We start from the raw sequence: 19,273 nt of genomic DNA, 5'->3' as shown, positions 1-19,273 counted from the left end.
TGTGACTAAATAATCGAGACACAGCCCCTCAATCGAAGTCTTTATTACTTTTATGCGAGAAACAGGCCCATCACGAGAGGCTGGGCTGATCTGCAGGTGCTGCCCCTATCAGCTGTGCAAGCGAGGCCCCTATCCCCAGCGCGCAGGGCCCAGGGATGGTGTCCACACTGCACTCTCGCTCAGTACTCGTCAGCAAATGGGTAGTTGGGGTGGCCAACCCCGCTGTGGAGAAGGAGAAGATGGGTTAGTGTGGTGGCCACCTTCTCGCTGTCATGGCAGGAGGGGTGGTCGGGACCCCCCACAGCCTCCTACCCCTGGGCAAGACAAGTCCCCAAATGCACGTCCAAACCAGAGCACTGCTAAACGCTGCTCAGCGCCAGACGCTGCTGGGCCCAGGCCATGGGTCTGACCGAGGCTGAAGAACTCCAGTCCCAGCCTGATGCGCTTCCTCCTGGGTTACGCAGTCCCGGACAAGAGAAGGAGCCCACCAGTCGGCCCTGCACTCCTCCCCTACCCCAACGAAAACCCAGCCCTGCCCCCACAGGCCTCTGTAAGGGACTTGGGGTGCCCCCGGAAACACCCCCACACAGGACCCCAGGGGGCGTGCAGCTCTTCCTCTTGGAATGTTCCTTTCTGTCACTGTGGTCAGCCCTCTCCTCTGCCTCCTTCTACCTATCTCTCCTTTGGGTGCCCTGCCCTGTCCCCCAACTGTCCCGCAGCCCTGGGGGTGGCCTTTGTGTATGAGACAGAATGAGGGAGTGGGTCCCCGGGCACAAAGTCCAGGCTCAGGCCACGACAGTGATTTCACAGACCAGGGCATTTTGCGGTGGCTTCTGAGCCCAGTCCCCCACTGCTGTCCACTCTGCTTCCTGGGCTGGAGGTGAGTCTGCAGAGTCCAGAAGCTCAGTTCCAAGCCTCTGACGCTACAATCCCTGTTCCCCTAAACCTCCACCTCCCCGAACTCCCCAGGAGAGCTATCCACTTCGCACTCACAAGTCCATTTTGAAATAGCGGAAGTTGTTGTTGAGGCCATTAATGGCTTTCATGTCCTCTGGGGTCAATTCAAAGTCAAACACCTGCAGAAAAGAGAGAATGTGCTAGAAGTCTCCCAGCATCCAGCAAGCATCCTCTCCCCAGGACAGGGGCTCCACAGGCACAGAGGGCAGGGTGTGTTGCTTGGCCCTCTGCCTTGGGCCCCCCCCACCCCGCGCCCCGGCTGCCTCCTCTTCAATTATCTACATTTCACTGCAGGAAGCCTGGGTCTCAGCCAAACAACTCTGTCTAGGCGGGTTGCTATGAATCCAGTGAACCCTTCTTTGTCCTTCTCCGTGGGACAGCCAGGCCAACTGAACAAAACCACCAGTGGCACTTGTGGGGTCCGTCCTTCCTGCAGCACCCCGGGAGTTGGATGAGCCTTGTATTTTGAGCAAGCCTGAGATGAGACAGCAGACAGCCTGGACGTTCTCTCTAGAACCGCCGGTCTTGGGAAAATCACTGATCTGGGAAAATCACTGGTCTTGGGAAAATCACTGATCTTCCCATGGGAAAAGCCTCTCTTCCGCAGTCCAGATCAGTTTCTACTCGATGTTTTGGTCTTGATGGAGACGCCATTAGCAGTCACCCGGACAGACACTGGCGAGAAACATTGAAGTGGGGGGCAGAGAGATCGATCCATTGGACAACCTCATGAAGAGCACAATGGTCTTCTCGCTGTCGTGTCTGTCCCTCTGCTGTTTTTTTTTTTTTAATTAGAGAATCACCGTGAGGGTACAGTTACAGATTTATACACTTTTGTGCTTATACTTCCCTCATACAAAGTTTGGGAACCCATCCCTTCACCAGTGCCCATTCTCCACCACCCGTAAACCCAGTGTCCCTCCCACCCTCCCCAATCCCATCTCCCCCCCACCCCACCCTGCCACTGTGGCAAGGCATTCCCTTCTGTTTTCTCTCTCTAATTAGCTGTTGTGGTTTGCAATAAAGATGTTGAGTGGCTGCTGTGCTCAGTCTCTAGCCCTCATTCAGCCCGCAACTCCCTTCCCCCACATGGCCTTCAACTACAATGTAGTTGGTGATCGCTTCTCTGAGTTGACCTTTCCCCGGAACGTGAGGCCAGCCTCGAAGCCATGGAGTCAACCTCCTGGTACTTATTTCTACAGTTCTTGGGTGTTAGTCTCCCACTCTGTTATTCTATATACCATAGATGAGTGCAATCTTTCTATGTCTGTCTCTCTCTGACTCATTTCACTCAGCATGAAACTTTTCATGCCCATCCACTTAACTACAAAATTCTTGACCTCCTTTTTTCTTCCTTCACATGCTGAGGCAGGCCGTGGTGCTATGGGCTCCGGAGAAACACATCAGCCTGAGCCGAAACAGAAGTTGGCCTTTTCTCTCCCTGAGTTGCCTTCATATGTCTCCGTGCATCGAACGATGAAAGCCCAGAGCTTCAAGGCCAGGAACGCTCTATGACTAATTGTCCTGATGTCTCATTCTGCAAACTTTAAACTGAGGCTGCCATCAGCAGACAAGGGCTCTCCAAGTGGGTCCAGGTTCACAGGAAACCCCGGCAGCGAGCACTGTCCATAGGAGCCCGGGAAGAGTGGAGGGGGCTCTGGAAAACCCCTCCCCTGTGAACCTCCTTCCCGCCCCAGCCTGTCAGGAGCTGTGTGGGAACAGTGAGCACCATGGCCCAGAGCCGGCACTGCACGGGTCAGGCCAGAGAGCCCCAGGCACCTCCCCGGGGACTCAGTTTCAAGAGGAGAAGCTTGGGGGAAGGGGGGCGCACAGCACTGAGGCCCAGGGTGGGGCTGGGCATCCCCTCCCAAAGGCCAGACCCCCATGGCTCCAGGTACAAACAGAGCGTCACGGGGTAAGGAAGGGACGAGGGGAACCAAGGTTTCCCAGGGCTGTGTAGGGAAGGGCCCCAAGCCTGGTGCTCACAGAGCTAAGTCTGTTCACATCACACCCAGGAGGTAACAGAGCCAGCCCAGGGCCCCAAGCCAGGATTTGTGTCCAGGAGTGTCCTGTACCACCGAGGCTGGGCCCTTGGACAGCAGGGAGAGGAGTGGGTGTGTGGGTGCTGGCTCACAGGTGAGAGTCGGTGACTCATCACCCTCGTCACCCTGACCTCCGTGCCCATACCTGGAAGTTCTCCTTGATCCTCTTCTCACTGAAGCTCTTGGCCAGCACCACCACCCCCCGCTGCAGCTGGTAGCGCAGGGCCACCTGCCCCGGGCTGCGGCCGTGTTTCTTGGCGATGGTCGTCAGGACCGGCTCCTCCAGGAGATACGGACTGTCTTTGGGAATCCTAAAATCAAAACCCAAACGTGTGATGTGAAGTGTGTGGATGACATTCCTAAACCTCAGTGTCCCCAGAGAGCTGAGAGGAGGCAACATCTGCTCTGACCTAAGGGTGGAAGTTCCTGAGTATTCACAGAGATTCATTTAGCATCGCACCAGAGTGGAAATGACAACTTATATCACTAAGCAAATGGGGGAAGATCTGATGCACCCACAAAATCACACAGCAGGAGAAAGGGATGCACGAATGTCAAGAGCCCGACCTGGGGCTGATGTTGCCTCAGAGTCACTTGTTTCGCTAGGAAGCTTCCCTGAAGACTGTTTTATGACTTCTTCTATAGGTGAGCACTGCAACGTACAGAAGCAGCAAAAGGGTTTCTGTGAGGGGACCAGGGTAGGGGGTGGATGTTCTGTTTTTACCAGTGGGCAATCACATTGTCCACCCATGATTAAACAGGGACAGTTACAATAACCGCACGCCCAGCTGGGTGAGATGCAACCTAGGCTCATTTAGCAAATAACAGATGTGCAGGGCACACAATGCTTGTGGGCATCCCTTGGTGACTCAGGCCCCGGGGTCCATCTCTGGCACTACAGGGCTGCCCGGGTTAGCTGGGTGTGCCCTGCATGACAATAGTAACCAAAAAATATGAATCTGAGCAGACTGATTCTCAGACCAAACAAGGATGAACTGATGGTGAGTGCTTCGTGAAATGATGGCAGAGATTTAAAAAGTCTATTAGAAATGTTAAAACCATTTCGTCATCAATAGCACTGTCATCCCATTGTTCATCGATTTGCTTGGGCAGGCACCAGTAACGTCTCCATTGTGAGACTTGTTGCTACTGTTTTTGGCATATCGAATATGCCACGGGTAGTGTGCCAGGCTCTGCCATGCAGGTGGGAAAGTCTTGGTAGTTTGCAGGGCTCTCTGAGAGGAACGGAGGAACCGAACCTGGGTTGGCCATGTGCAAGGCAAATGCCTACCCACTGTGCTATGGCTCCAGTCCCTAATCATCAATAGATTGCTTAATTACTAGGTTAACAGAGACCCCCTCATTACCATCGAGGGTCCCTGTGGGACCCCAGGGCGCTGTAGGCCACGAGGACGATGTCCCTGGCCCTGCAGAAGTCCAGAAGCTTCTGCTGGTTCAGGTAAGGGTGACACTCCACCTGTGGGACCAAGAACACAGACTCAGGCCAGGCCCAGAGGAAGCTCTCCTGAGTCAGGAGCAGATGGGAGCTTCTCCGGTCGCGTCCTTCCCACAGACCCTCTCACAGGCCGGCCAAGGAGCTGGCATCAGACCTGATGGAACTGGTTTCTTCTGGGCTTTGTTGGTGTTTGGGACACCTAGACCCCTGCTGATAGACACCAGGGTGCTAAGACACCCGGCTGGCTCAGCGCTGGCCGAAAAGCCACAGTTTGGATCCAGAACATCTGACCCCATGGAGACAGGGACAGCGGGTGCCAAGCTTCCTGGGAAGACCTCCTGCTGGCAGTTGGTGATGACAGTTGGCCCTTAGCGAGCACAGCGATGGCACAGCTAAGAAATGTGCTTCTCGTCACGACTCAGAGCCGTGACAAGGTACCAACGTGGTCACATCTTCAGATCTAGCCTCCAACCACAGGAATGGCTCTGGAATCAGTGAGAATAATCTCAACCTTGTTGAAGAATTAAGGGGGAGCGGCTGGGTTTCCTTTGCAAGGAAATCAGAGGAAAGATAAGAAGCAAGAGAAGGGGGAGGGAGGAGAGGGAAGGCAGAGATAAAGATGGGGAGTCAGAAGAAGAGAAGAAACGAGAAACGGCATGTATAAATTAGAGATATTTCAAGTGATCGAACAGCTGTGATGTATGGACCTTTTTTCATACCCCCTGTGAATAACAGCTAAAAACTTAAACAGACAGCAATGCTTCAGTCCGCGTAGGTGTTGGTGAGGAAGCACTGCAGACAGAACCCCGTTTGCTCATCCGCCCTTCCAGGTGAGATTCATCTCTGGCTGACGGGGAGCAGAATCCCTACCTCCGGGCTAAATCCAGCAGTCTCCATGGCCAAGGTCTGCTGTGCTAACAGGCCCACACCACAGCTGCTGAAAACGGGCAGCAGGCCCCATCTTAATCCTTCAGCACCTTCCACTGGGTGCGACCACAACGACCCGCAGGGGCTCCGCAACACTAGGACACAAGTGGGGAAAACAGACGCTTGCCTAGTTCCATAAGCGAAACAGTAACCAGAAGGCATAAGACACCAAGCAGCTCTGTTCATGACCAGACAGCAGAGAGAGGGTGTTCAATGAGCTCCAAGAAACGCTGGCACACGTCGTCTGGGAAGCCTAAGAAACTGCATGGCGATTGTGCTCTTGAAATGAGGAAACTGCCAGCAGAAACCCAGCACGTGGCAGGGGCTACCAAACTCACTAGCTCTGTGGCAGAATCACAGTTACTGAGGAAAGAAACTGAGAAGCTCCCAGGTGAAATGGAGAACACTCTAGAAAACACCAGAAGATGAGGGAAGGTTTGCAAAGGCATGAGCAGTGCACCAGATACGTATGGGATGGCTCAGTAGGGACAATAGAAGAATCAGTAGGCTCCCTGAGGACCAGAAAGGTGAATTTGATGAAGAACCAAAAGTTAAAGGCATCATATATAATTGGAATGATAGTACAGCGGGGAGGGCATTTGCCTTGCATGTGGCTGGCTAGGGTTCAATCCCCGGCACCCCATATGGGCCCCCAAGCAAGGGGCCCAAGAGTGATTCCTGAGTGCAGAGGCAGGAGTCATCCCTGAGCATCCCTGGGTGTGACCCAAAAAAGCAAAAAAAAAAAAAGTAATAAAAATAAAAATAAAGAAACAAACAAATCATAGATAAGAATTACCCAGACTTGGGGCCAGAGCAATAGCACAGCGGGGAGGACATTTGCCTTGCATGTGGCCGACCTGGGTTAGATCCCTGGCATCCCATGTGGTCCCCCGAGCACAGCAAGGAGTGATTCCAGAGTGCAGAGCCAGGAGCAACCCCTGAGCATCGCTGGGTGTGACCCCCTCCAAAAAAAAAAAAAAAAAGAATTACCCAGACTTGTAGAATTCAGGCAACCAAATACAAGAGGTCAGCAGAGTTCCAGGTAAAATAGATTCAACCAGGAAAACTCCAAGACACATAATGCTCAGAATGATAGAAGTCAAAACTAGAGACAAAGTAGAGAACGCAGCAAAATCCAAAGGCGGGAATTGCCATACGAAGGAAAACCCGTGAGCCTCAGGCATCTATCAGACGGGACTCTGTGCCTGGGGAGTCTGAGGGACACAGGACAGGAACACAAGGGCTGGGAACCTCACCACGGACAGCCTCTCGCTGGAGCCTCACTCAGATGTGAAGGACGGCACAGATAGGCAACGGCTCAGGGATTCAAAGCCTCAGAACCAGTTTTACAAGAAGCAGTAAAGGAGCTTCTCGAAAACAGGACAGACTTCCTGCTGGGCCTGGCACTCACGGAACTCAGGGGCTCCCTGCGCTAAGTTTGGAAATGTGTGTTTCCACAACTTGCTGAGGGCTTTTTATACATTTTCAGTATGAATTAAATCCCATTTATATTGATTGTTCTATGTCTGATCAGTGTTTCTTACATGCATAGATTTATATTACAAGTTTTACTTATACTATTTTATTTATGCTATTATTTTATAATTACCATACTCAGATACTATATTAAGCAGTATCAATAATATGTTTTCTAATATAAGGCCAATATTCCCATTCTTAGGATAAACATTTGTATATATGGGGGCTAGATCGATAGCACAGTGGGTAGGGCGTTTGCCTTGCACACAGCAAACCCGGGTTTGATTCCCAGCATCCCATATGGTCCCCTGAGCACCGCCAGGGGTAATTCGTGAGTGCAGAGCCAGGAGTAACCCCTGTGCAACGCTGGATGTGACCCAAAAGGAAAAAAAATTGTATTTGAAGAGGCCTATTCAGATTTTTCATGTTTAAACTTTCTTCTGTTTGTTCTTACTAAATTTGATATTCTTAGGTTTCACCTATCTTATATGTATTAGTAGAGAATCTTTTTAAGTTTTATTTCTGATAGGGAAGATATGATAATTACCACAATAATATTCAAGTACAAAATAAAAGTTAATGCAATGGATTTTAGATGCCAGGGTTAAAACTTATTTGTGTAAGTGACAATAGGCATAATATTATGTATTAAATAATTTGAATTTTTATTGACATAGATTAAAATCATACAACAATCAACCACCAAAAAGGATTTGTTGATCTATTTTCTAATAATCACATTTGTCATTCTTTTAAGTCATGTTGGAGTAAGCAATATGAAATAGATTTGCTATGTGCCTGCTGAGGAAGCAGGCTGGGGGCTGAAGGGAGCTGGGGACTCTGGTGGAGGGGTTGGTGTTGGAATATTGCATGTCTGAAACAACTTTGCAAATCACAGTATCTAAAAATAAATAAATGTTTTAAAGCTTTGCTAAAAGTTACAGTGGTATAATGTTATTACAGCTATGTTTCTTAAAATGTCTGTATTTTAGAAACATGTGAAATACTGCAGATTAAATCTCTCTCTCCCCACAGCTCCTGCGGGGCTGTGCTGAGCCCACGGCACTGACCTGGGGACTGTCCCCCCCCCACCGGCCTGGCGGCTGCTCACCCAGGGCCCCTCAGCTTTCTCAGCCCGTCAGACTCTCAGACACCCCCGGCTCCCGGCTCTCGGCCTGGTGGGAAACACTGATGGGTCTCTGGCCGGGCCCTGCCCCTCCCTGGCGTGCGACCTCTGAGCTCGCCCAGGACTGACCATCCAGCTCCGTGAGCACAGTTGGCCCAGCGCAGACAGAGATGAGTCGCCCTCCGGCTCCTCTGGGGCCTCTGACACAGGCCCTGGGCAAGACCCCTCCCAGGGCACATCACAGGCCCCCACATGCCCGCCTGGGAGAGGGCTCTGCCCCCATCCGCCCTCCCAACCCGGGCATCTCTGCACTCAGCGGCAGCCAGTGCCCGGCGGACCCCTGGGCACAGTGGGGGCAGGGATGGGGCAGGGGCACACAGGGCCCGCCCAGGCCTCACCTGGTTGCACACGGGCTTGTACTTGAGCCCCGGCTTGCTGAGGATCATCTCCAGCAGTTTGCGGTTGAAGTTGGACACGCCGATGGACCTGGTCAGCCCGGCGTCTTTGCAGCTCTCCAGGGCCTGGGGACGGTGCACGGGAAGCCATGTCGTCTGTGTGCGCCCTGAGACCGGGTCCCCTGAGACCATGTCCCCAAGACCCCTTTTTCCACAGGCGGGTCCCTGCTGTTGGGGCCGTGTCCCCGCACCCCGGCCGTGTCCATGCATGGGCCTGTCCCTGGTTTAGAAGGCCCTCAGCGGGTGCTCTGGGCTCACATAGGGCCAGGACGGAACTTGCCCAGGCCAGGCGCATTCTAGACCTCTCAGACCTTCTCCCTGCCCTGTGGAGGTTCCCTAACAGGCACCAGCAAGGGCCGAGAGACTGGGCCATGTCTGCAGTGGGTGTGTGCCTGCCCCAGGACTGGACATGTTCTTTGATGCTTCACCCCAATACTCCCTCCCCTCTGCTGAAGTCACAGGCCCTGCCCCTGTAGGGATGCCAGAGTCTCCTAACCTGACCCCAAGAGCCATGTGTGCTTCAGCCAACCCCACTAAAGCAGGGGCTCAAGAAAGCCCACTGAGACGCCCTGAAGATCAGCTGGGACCCGAGATTGGGCAAACTTGACACTCTGCCACTTACATATGAGAACCCCAGGGCAGGGGCAGACCCGAGGCTGGAGCCCCAGGGACAAACACTCCTTTCCAGAGATCCAGGGGGGCAGGCGTCCCTCACTGCGGGGCTGCACGTACCTCCCACGTCTGACGCAGGTCCACGGTGTCGAGGAGCACGTTCCCACTGGCGTCCGTGGGCAGGATTTCCTCTCCTGGCTGCAAACAGAGACAGGGCAGGGACGTCACACAGCGGCTTCACTGGTCAGCCACTACGTGTGTGGGTGCACTATGTGTGTAGTTGTGTGAGTGTGAGTGTGTGTATAGGTGCACATGTGTGCCTGTGTGTATATATGTTTGTATGTGTGTATGTGTGTGTGTCATTTGTATATGTGTGTGAATGCATGTATATCTGTGTGCATGTGTGCACCTATATGTACACGTGTGTGCATGTATGTGTGCATGTGTATGTCATCCCTGATTTCAATTCTCTAAAGCCTGGGACCGGGAATAAAAATGCAGGTAGAGAGATGTCTCAAGAGGAGCGGGAAATGTCCCATCACCCAAATCTGCCTCCTGGGTGCCCCCCCTGCCGCCAGCAGCAGCCCTTGCCACCAGAGCAGGGTGAAGAGTATCCTCACGGAGCGGATTACCTGCAGGGGGATGGGGATGTGAAGGAGGACCAGGTCTGCGTAGTCCAGTCTGAGCTTCTTCAGAGATCGGTCCAGGCACTGACGAACCAATTCTGGTCGAAAGAAGGTTCCCCAGATCTGCAGGGTCCAAAGAACTTTCAGTAGCTTTTAGTTTTACACATTTGGCAGATAAATTCGGTCAAAAGATTCAAAGTATGAACATTAGGACAGGAGACAATTTCAAGGATGAAAGCATATAAATCACGCGCAGGGTCCATCTGACCCCTTGGTCTCCTGTGCACAAACCGGGGGTAGCCCCCAAGCGCTGAGCCCCAGAGGGCAGGCTAGATCAGGGTCCAATGCAACTCATTCCCGCACAACAGACCCCACACCTGGGCCCTCACCACCATGATTTACAACATCAGGGGCAGTGCCCCGGCGGGTCCTTCCCTTTCTAAAGGCCTTGACTATGCCAGTCTCATGCCCAGACTGCCTGGGGTAGCAAGGCCGCGCCCACAGCCCGAACCCGCTTACCTTGGTGGTGTAGAACAAGTCCTCCCGCTTCACGGTGCCGTCAGCCATCTTCACGCGCATCGCCTCCCCCACCTCCTCCTCGTTCTGGTATAAGTAGGCAGAATCGATGTGCCGAAAGCCAACATCAATGGCCACTTCGGTGGCCTCACGGGCTTTGCTCTTTGGAACCTTCAAAATGCGAGTGAGGAGGACAGACGGTTGGCCTCCCAGCTAAGGGGGAGCGTTTCCCCCCCCCGCTCCTCTCAGGGAACGCCTGAGGGCCCCATGTCACCTCCTCCCTGAGGCCCTCCAGCCTCTGCAGCTCCCCCTCCCTGCCCTCACACTCCCCTTCTCCTCATTAGGGGTGACCCTGAGCCTGGGGAGGGAGCTGGTGCCCCGGTCAGCCAGAGTCTCCACCTCCTCAAAGCCCTGCACAGGCCCATGGGGTCCCTGCAAACTCCCCCCTCCCACAGGACAACTGCAGCTGCCGCCCCCCGGATTCCCTCTGAGGGATGGTGACAGCCGCCTGGTTGCTTGGACCCCAGAGAGCCAAGGGGTCCCACTGCTTCTGCCCCGGAAACACCAGGCACTTCTGTTGTGAGACCGGCCTCAGCCTGAGGAGACCCGTCCCACACGCTGGTTTCCCCGCCAGGGGCTGTGGGGTCCCTGGGTGCCCCTGAGATGGGGGAGGACAGGCCACAGGCCAGAACACAGCGATGAGACAGGCAGAAGCCATGCAATTCTCGGGGACCGTGGCCTCCCCCCCCCCCATTTACAATTCCTGACCCTGAGGGGCAGCGAGGTCTGCATGGACCAGTTTGCCTGGGGCCATAGCGGTCACATGCCCTGATGCCAGCCCAGCCTCTCAGCCCTGCAGGGACATCAGGACCAGGACAGAGAGAGCCAGTCAGAGGAAGGAGCGCAGGCGCCAACAGTTTCCTTGTTTCCTTGGCTCCCCTGGCACAGCCAGTGCATTTTGCCCTGTAACTATTTGCTATTTAAATCTCTGTTCTCTGGCGAGTGAGCTCCAGGGGCCTAAGAGGCGCAGAGAGACTGAGCAACTGGCAAGGCGTCAAGAGAGCCTCCGAGGGAACTGAAGGAAGGACAGGACATGGGCTGGGCACAAGGGAGTGGAATGAAAGATCTGGGCCAGAATCAGAGCAACAGGTGGGGCCAGAGCGATAGCACAGCGGGTAGGGCGTTTGCCTTGCACGCGGCCGACCCAGGTTCGATCCCCGGCATCCCATATGGTCCCCCAAGCACCGCCAGGAGTAATTCCTGAGTGCAAAGCCAGGAGTAACCCCTGAGCATCGCTGGGTGTGACCCAAAAAGCAAAAAAAAAAAAAAAAAAGAATCAGAGCAACAGGAAAGCACGTGGGCGCCGGCCTGGCACATGGCTGACCTGGGTTCCATCCCCAGCCCAACTAGGAATGATCCTTGAGCACAAACCAGGAGGGAGATATGAACTGCGGGGTGTGGCCACAACAAAGAAACAAAAAACAATCTCGGGCACTGGTAGGATTCAGCCCATGCAAGTTGCCCAAAATTATGACAGTGACAATAATATATGAAGATAAGAACATTATTAATATATCTGTGTTTATTGTTTTATCTATAATAGCCTGATCCTAGGAATGATAATAATAAAGATCCCTCAGCATCACAGTGACCACTACTGTGTCCAGAGTCAGCAGCTGGACATCCTGCTTCAAACAGGTCAGCGTTGGTAAGCCTCCTTCCACAGTACGTAGGGGCAGGCAGGACGCCAGGATGAAGGCCCACGACACTAAATATGGTCCCTGAGCCTGCCAGGAGTGGCCCCTGGGCACAACCAGGAGTGGCCCCTGAACCCTGCCAGGGTGGTCCCTGAGGCCTTCCAGGAATGGCCCCTGAGCACCACAGGGTGTGGCCCCAAACCAAATAAAACAAATGAACAAGAAAGCAGCATTCTGGAGAGCACTGCCTCCAGTGTCCTCACGAATCCCCTATGTGTTGGGGCAGTGCCGGGTGACCGTCCCCTCATACACCCAACTGTGGCCTCCAACACCCATGGGTGGTAGAGCCCCAGGTCACCTGGGAAGCAGCTGAGTGACAGAAAGACTCGGGCACTGCCAGGATCACCCGTGTCCCGTGCAGGCCCCACTGGTGTCCTGGGCATGCCCTGGGCAGCCCCCGCCCCCGTGTGCCCTGTCTGCAGGAGGCCCTTGGACCTGCTGTGCCCTGGCAGCCACTCCTGGCCCAGCCCTGCGTCCCCATCCCACTCACATCGGCAGAGGCGTAGGTGCCAAGCCCCAGCACTGGCATGCGGTGCCCGTCATTCAGTGTCACACTCCGACTCCCCTTGAGGTCCATCCCTGCACAGTGCTGCTGGCCGCAGTGCTTCCTCTGACCCAGCAAGGCCCAAAGTCCAGCACTGGCAGGTCTCGGGGTTCTTATTCTCCCCTAACAAATAGGCGGGCCGGGGCACACTGCCAAGGATTCCAAAGTGAAACTGGGCCAGGCACTGCAGTTTCTGGGCGTCCCCTGTGTCCACAGGAAGCTACAGGGGCCTCTCACCCACCATGGCCAGCACCCGGTAGGAGGGGACAGACATTGTGTGGCCCCTGGTGGCAGCTGACCCACGTGGGCGTTTCTCGGCAGTCAGGTGCAGAGCTTGGTCACTGTCCCTGCTGCCTCCTCAGAAACCCACAGAAAGTCGGGGCTCACCATGGGCCGAGCCCGGGCTGACCCCGGGCTGAGCCTGCCTGCACAAATGCCCCAGGCCTGCCCTGAGCCCCTGCCACAGAGCCCCGAGCTGGGCTCAGAACCTTCCTGGCAGGGAGGAGGATACTCTGAGGGACTCAAAGACCCAGGCCCCGCGTTGGCCCCATTCACTCCTGCCTCCTCGTGGGGAAGCAGCTGGGACTGGGCCCCTCTGAGCGCTCTTGTTCTCAAGGACAACTCTGCCCCCACCAGGCATCTCTCACGGCCTCTGAAGATCAGGTGGGTCCCTCCTGGGCCTGCACACGTCCCCCACAGCAGAGAGGGATCAGCTCTAAGAACCCTCCACACGGGACCCTCCTACATCAGGACCCTCCTGCAGCAGGACCCTCCTACACCGGGACTGCCCCCATACTGGGGTACTGAGCGTGTTCCCCTGTGTGACTGAGGGTGGGGACAGCAGTATCTAGAGCCAATCTGGAAGGAAGCTGGTTCCTATCTCGCTCAGCCCCTCCCGTGGCTGGTAGCGGGTGCTGGCCGTGTCCAGTGGCTGACGTGGTCTTAGCAGCCCAGGCCCCACTACATGGAGGGCAGCTGCCTTCTTGGCGATGACAGGGCAAGACAGCACAAGCGTCTCTGCTCAGCCTGGATCTGGACTAAGGCTGCCCAGACTCCACACACACGTGTGCCTCCTCCTCCCTCCCCACTCCCCTACTCTGGACTACAGCTCCTTGGCTGTGAACTTGGCAACACACTCCCCTGTGACATCCTAGACAAGACCCAGACCCCAACTCCAATAAAGCAGAATCCAAGAACCTGTGTGTGTACTCCTCCCCTGCATCCCTTCTCTGTCTCTGTCTCTCTGTCTCTGTCTCTTTCTCTGTCATGCACACACACACACACACACACAGAGTGATGAATGTACACGCACACACAATCTCCTTGTGGCCCCAAATGTACTGTGTCATCTCCAAGTCTCTTAACTAATGAAGCTGAATTTCCCTGGAGGAAGCATCCGTGCTAGCTAAGGGGCACCTTCAGGGCTAACAGGCAGGCAGAGATCACTTGCTTGTTTTCTCTCACACTGCTTGCATTCCCGGCCTACCCCAAGTACTACCAGGAGTATCCCTGAGCATAGAGCGAGCAGTAAGTCCCAAGCACCACCAGGTGTGGCCCAATATTTGTTCAATGCATTTCAGTCATAAACTATCCCCAAGCGTTGGCCCGCAACACTCATGCACAGGCTGACGCAGCACGGAGAGCACCAGCAGGTCGGTTCCCTTAGTCACGCTTGTGCTGTTCACCCCATGAGGTGTCAGCAGAATCCTGGCTGCACCCCTTCAAGATCTGCGCAGAGACCCAGCTGAGCCATGCCTGCTGGGTGTCACCAATCCCACAAGCTGGCATGAAGTCCCAAACACAGGGGACACGCACACAGGATACTGAGAGGACAGGCCGTGGCTGAGCCCACCTGGCCCAGAGTGGGGCAGGCGCTTCTGCAGTGACCTGCGTGGGCTCCCAAGTGACTCACACTCACAACCCCACACACACTCGCCCAGCAGCTCCCACGGTGCCATGCGAGGGTCTCTCCAATGAGCTCACTGCCCAGCACGGGATGGGAGAGTCCAGGAGGGGAGGCAGCGTGGGAAAGGGATCGAGGGGAGAAGGCGGGCAGGGTGTGTGCAGAGCAGCAGGAGGGCTGGGGCCCGTGGCTGGGCTTGATGCCTGGATTTACCCCACACAGAAAGAACAGAAGGCCAGCAGGATGCCAGCAGGGGCGGGTCTGGACCTGGAGCCTGGAGCTGCGGTATGCCAGGTCAGGGATGTTGAAGATGGGGCAGGACCGCGAGAGGCCAGTTTACCTTCCAGGGAATTGAAAAAGCCAGGTGAGATAAGGAAGGAGAGAGAGAGAGAGAGGATGAGAGAGAGGGAGAGAGACAGGTAGAGAGAGGGAGACAGAGAGACAGAGAAAAGAAGAGGGAGGGAGGGAGAGAAAGACAGAGGAAGGTTGAGAGAGACAGAGAGACTGACAAAGAGACATAGAGATATAGAGGTAGAAAGAGAGGGAGAGAGATAGAGACAGAGGAAGAGGAATGGAGAGTGACAGAGACAAAGGAAGAGAGAGAAGCAAAGGAAGAGAGAGAGAGACAGAGACAGACAGAAAGGAGAGAGATAGACAGAGAGAAAAAAAGGGACAGAGCCTTTTGGATCCGGCTGCGGAGCGAGCATGATGGAAGAGCCCAAGGGAGCGCCCTTGGACTCCAGGCAGCCCACTGAACTAATTCCGGCATGGGACCAGAGACCCCACGGTGCGCTGAAACAGTGGGAACCGGGCATCCCCCAATTCTTTTAACCTGTCTCTCTCTCTCAACTCCTCCCTCCTGAACACAGAGCAGGACTTCTCCATCTTATGAGCACCATAAAAGGGTAAAAGTTTGTAGTGATGTTATTTCTGGTTGTACTTTCCCTGGACTTTATACAGAAACCCAAAACCGCGCGGCCTAATGTCATCTTAGCATCAGCAATATGTGATGGTTCGCTTTTAATGGGTCAGACTTTTGTGGGAGATCCTAACAAGAATAGTAAGTCAGTTGCTGAAATATTGAAGGCAATCAAAACTGTAGCCTTCTCTCTAGACTAAACTAAGCTATATCCCCACACCAGCTGAGAAGAAATTTTCTTCTTTCTTGGGAAGAAATGCGGCGTGTCGTCAACTACAATGTGATGTCCATTAAGCAAACAGACCTGGTGGCGTGGGAATGGGATATAAGGGGAAAAATTATGTACATGGAACAGTGGGACCCTGGTGGAATCTCGAGCCGGAGCCGATACCAGCGCAAGACCTTCGGTTCCAGAAACTGCTTGCAGACACTCTACTAGTCTATCAACTAAGCCAGAGCCCCACGTCTGCTGATGACGGGAAATAACCATCCTTTTCGTTTTTTGTTTTCGTTTTTTTTTTTCCCTTGTCAGGCAGCGTGGCGATTACTAAACAGGCGTGAACTCGGTGGCGCGGGGCAAGGGGGAAAAAGAAAAGTTATGTAACAAACAGCGGGACTTAATATCTCTATATTCTTAGTAGTGGAGAACTATCAAATGCCTCCTTGGCAATAGGACTGCTTTTCTTTTTGGGGGGAAACCCCAACAACGGTAGTGAGTTGTGTGTTGAAACATGGAATGTAATCGAGATAAGGCATAAACGAAGTGAAACTTATCAAGTACAAGGGTGGGGACTGGGGAGGTGGGAGGGGGCGGCAGGTATATTGGGGGGGTTGGTGATGGAAGATGGGCACTGGTGAAGGGAAGGGTGTTTGAGAATTGTATAACCGACATAATCCTGAGAACTATGTAACCCTCCACATGGTGATTCAATAAAATTAAAAAAAAAAAAAGAAAAAAGGGACAGAGAGGGGCTGGAGCAATAGCACAGCGGGTAGGGTGTTTGTCTTGCACTCGGCCAACCCGGGTTCAATTCCTAGCATCCCATATGGTCCCCTGAGCACCACCAGGAGTCATTCTGAGTGCATGCGGCAGGAGTAACCCCTGTGCAGTGCCGGATGTGACCTAAAAAGAAAGAAAGAAAGAAAGAAAGAAAGAAAGAAAGAAAGAAAGAAAGAAAGAAAGAAAGAAAGAAAGAAAGAAAGAAAGAAAGAAAGAAAGAAAGAAAGAAAGAAAGAAAGAAAGAAAGAAAGAAAGAAAGAAAGAAAGAAAGAAAGAAAGAAAGAAAAGGGACAGAGAGAGACAGGTACAGTTAGAGACAGACAGGGAGAAAGAGAGAGGGAAAGAGAGGCAGAGAGAGGAAGAGGGAGGGAGAGAGAGAGAGACGGAGAGAGGAAGAGGGAGGGAGGCAGGCCGAGAGAGGAAGGGGGGCACTAGCAGACAAGCCTAAGCAACCAGACTCGGACATTTGACTCTTGCCCCTGAGACACAAAGTGGAAGGAGAAGGGGAACTGAGCTGGTCAGGGCCCAGGGGATGAAGTTGGCTGCAAGGGACGGTCTGGCTGGGGTGGGGGGAGGGGAGAGGAGGGGTCTTTGAGCCACGGGGCGTGGAGATAAGTAGACACAGTCCCACAGAGCAAACAGTGAGAAGATAGGAGAATATGGGGTGAGGGGTTTGAAGTGGGGCCAGAGAAACTGGGTTTTCTGGAGTCACAGCAGGCTGACTCACCCCAAAATGCCATTTTTCTGAGTCTGGGTTTAGTGCTCTGGGGGGCAGTGGGCTGGAGATATTTGATTCCTTGCAGGGGGGGTCTGTGGGTAGGTGGTCTCCACAGCTTCACTGTCCAGAACAAGGTCACTCGCCAGGAGCCCCAGCCCCGTCTCTTGGAGACACCGACTGACCCCGAAGGGGCAGCTCTCCCACAGCTGCGCCCCAGAAGCCCACCAGGGGGCACACAACAGAGACCTGCGTCTGCTTGGGCGGCTCTGCACAGCTCTGCACACCTGTCACACCCACGTCCCAGCTGCTCTCCTTCACAGAGCCCTGCCCCTGCCACGTGTCCAGGAGGCCAGGGGAGGGAAGGGGCGCAGCCCCGGATGCCTCGAACCCTGTGCTCAGGCCATTTTCAAGGTCACACCTGCGATTTCAGGATTTTGTTCCTTACTTTCCTGGTTCTCAGACCCACGCTGGCACACACTTGTGGGAGCCGGAGAACTAAGAATTCCTCTCTGGCCTCAGGGCAGCGGGGTGGCAGGATGGGTCACAGTGGGAAGAGAAGCTTCCAGAACTAGAATGGTCTCCATAACTGACATCCTCGTCACAAACTTGACCCCAGCAGGCAGGGATCATGAGAGAGTGTGAGCAGAGGTGGGAGTTCGAGGGCCTGGACACTCATAGAACCTTCTGGGCACTTCTGTGTTGAGCAGAGGTTTCCTCAGGAGGGACTGGAGCAGGCGTTACACAAGCTTCTCGAGGGCCTACACTCGCCACTCTCTGCTGTTTGTTTTGAAAAGCAACTGGTATCCTGACCGGCCCTTCACCTCGCACCACCCCCGGCTCTTACATAACTACTCACCCTCTCCTGAGCCAACCCCTCTGGCTTGGACAGGAATTATTTGCCCTGCCACAAAGCAAAAGTTTGCAGCATTAAAGCACCCTGGTTTTGGACCTCCCCCTTCAGGTATGGCTCCAGATATGCAGAGTCAGCGTCCAACACCAACTCATGGAGGGGGCAGGGAATCCAGGTCGCCAAATGCTTGAGTGATAACACACCCTGAATCCAGTGTGGCTGCCTGCTGGCAGCCTCGAGCAAGCGACAGGAACATCCCTGCTGTCCCACGGGACAATGTGCAGAGCAGACAGGCAGACCACCCCGCCCCCATCCTCCGAGAAAGAATGCTCTCCCTTTGTCTCCAAACTCTTGCGAGCAGGAAACCCGTGTTCTCAAGACAACACAAGGCCCCAGTGCCAAGCTCCTTCTTGCAGGGTGGAGCTGCAGAGCACGTGAGGGTTAGAGCTCAAGGAGCCCCGAGAAGGGCTGTGTGATAAGCAAACAAGAAGTGAAAACAAAAACCCCGCGTTGGCCCCTTTTCATGAAGGAAGAGACATTCTGTTCCCTCTTTGCTTCCTGATGATTCCTAACGGCCAAAAAGATGCGGAGTCCCACACACAGGCCTCAAGGACCCTTGCTCAGGGGTTGAGCTGGGGACCAAGGAAGAAAAAGGTCTGAGTGAGAATTGGCCATTTGACCTCAAAGATCAACCCTGCCAAGTTCCCTTTGGCAAGCAGAATAGGACAAGTGGTTTTCTCTCCCCAAACATTCCTGCATTTCTGAGAAGAGGAAGATTATCCTACTGACCCAGGGCCATGGTTGGAGGTTCAGGTAGGAAGTTGAGCTTTGGGTAGACCCTACAATGCGCTGAAACAGAGAGCCTCTGGATCAAGTTCTGCTGACAGAAAACAATTGCAAGTTTTCAAAAAGACAACTATACAGACACAATCTAGATTTCCTGGTTAAGGTCACCAAGAGGTGACATAATCCTGGACACAGATGTTTGGGCAGGATGGGGCCAGGGACAGCTTCCTGTGATGGGATGGTGCTGCCCAGTCACAGGAAGGAAGTCCCACATGGGAAGGAAGTATCCCCAAAGGTGGCCACGTGCGGGAAAGCAAGCAAACTCTGTTCTTGAAGGGTCTGCAGTGGCGGTCACGAGGAGAGAAGCCTTGCAGGAAAACAACAGAGAAACGGAGGCGGGAGGAAGGCACAGCTCGGACAGGGGATAGGAGTGAGGGAGCTGGGAAGGGCCCTGCGTGCAGCGGGGGGTGAGGGAAGGGCAGGAGGTGAGTGTGCTGCGTGGGGACAAGAGACAGGTGCAGGGATCCAAAAGGCCTCCCCGGGACTCCTACTGACATGTGAGAACTCTGAGAACTGCAAACACGCTGCTGTGGGCTTAAG

The 19,273-nt window shown here is 54.1% G+C and overlaps 1 protein-coding gene across 1 annotated transcript; it reads right to left on the bottom strand.

Moving 5' to 3' along the window:
• Positions 1 to 13: 13 nt before the first annotated feature.
• On the bottom strand, positions 14 to 12,574 carry LOC101551999 (aldo-keto reductase family 1 member C15-like). Its single transcript, XM_004605300.2, has 9 exons — positions 12,444 to 12,574; positions 10,200 to 10,367; positions 9,687 to 9,803; positions 9,175 to 9,252; positions 8,386 to 8,508; positions 4,367 to 4,476; positions 3,145 to 3,310; positions 994 to 1,076; positions 14 to 222 (listed from the first exon to the last, which is right to left on the bottom strand). Exons 1-9 carry the CDS (start codon positions 12,528 to 12,530, stop codon positions 180 to 182), a joined length of 975 nt encoding a protein of 324 aa, XP_004605357.2. The 5' UTR covers positions 12,531 to 12,574; the 3' UTR covers positions 14 to 179.
• Between the last annotated feature and the right edge of the window lie 6,699 nt (positions 12,575 to 19,273).

This window comes from Sorex araneus, chromosome 9 (genome assembly GCF_027595985.1).
Source record: "Sorex araneus isolate mSorAra2 chromosome 9, mSorAra2.pri, whole genome shotgun sequence".
In the NCBI taxonomy this organism is placed as follows: Eukaryota; Metazoa; Chordata; class Mammalia; order Eulipotyphla; family Soricidae; genus Sorex; species Sorex araneus.
Note: the sequence above shows the minus strand (reverse complement) of the source record. Positions and strands in the feature narration are given on the sequence as shown.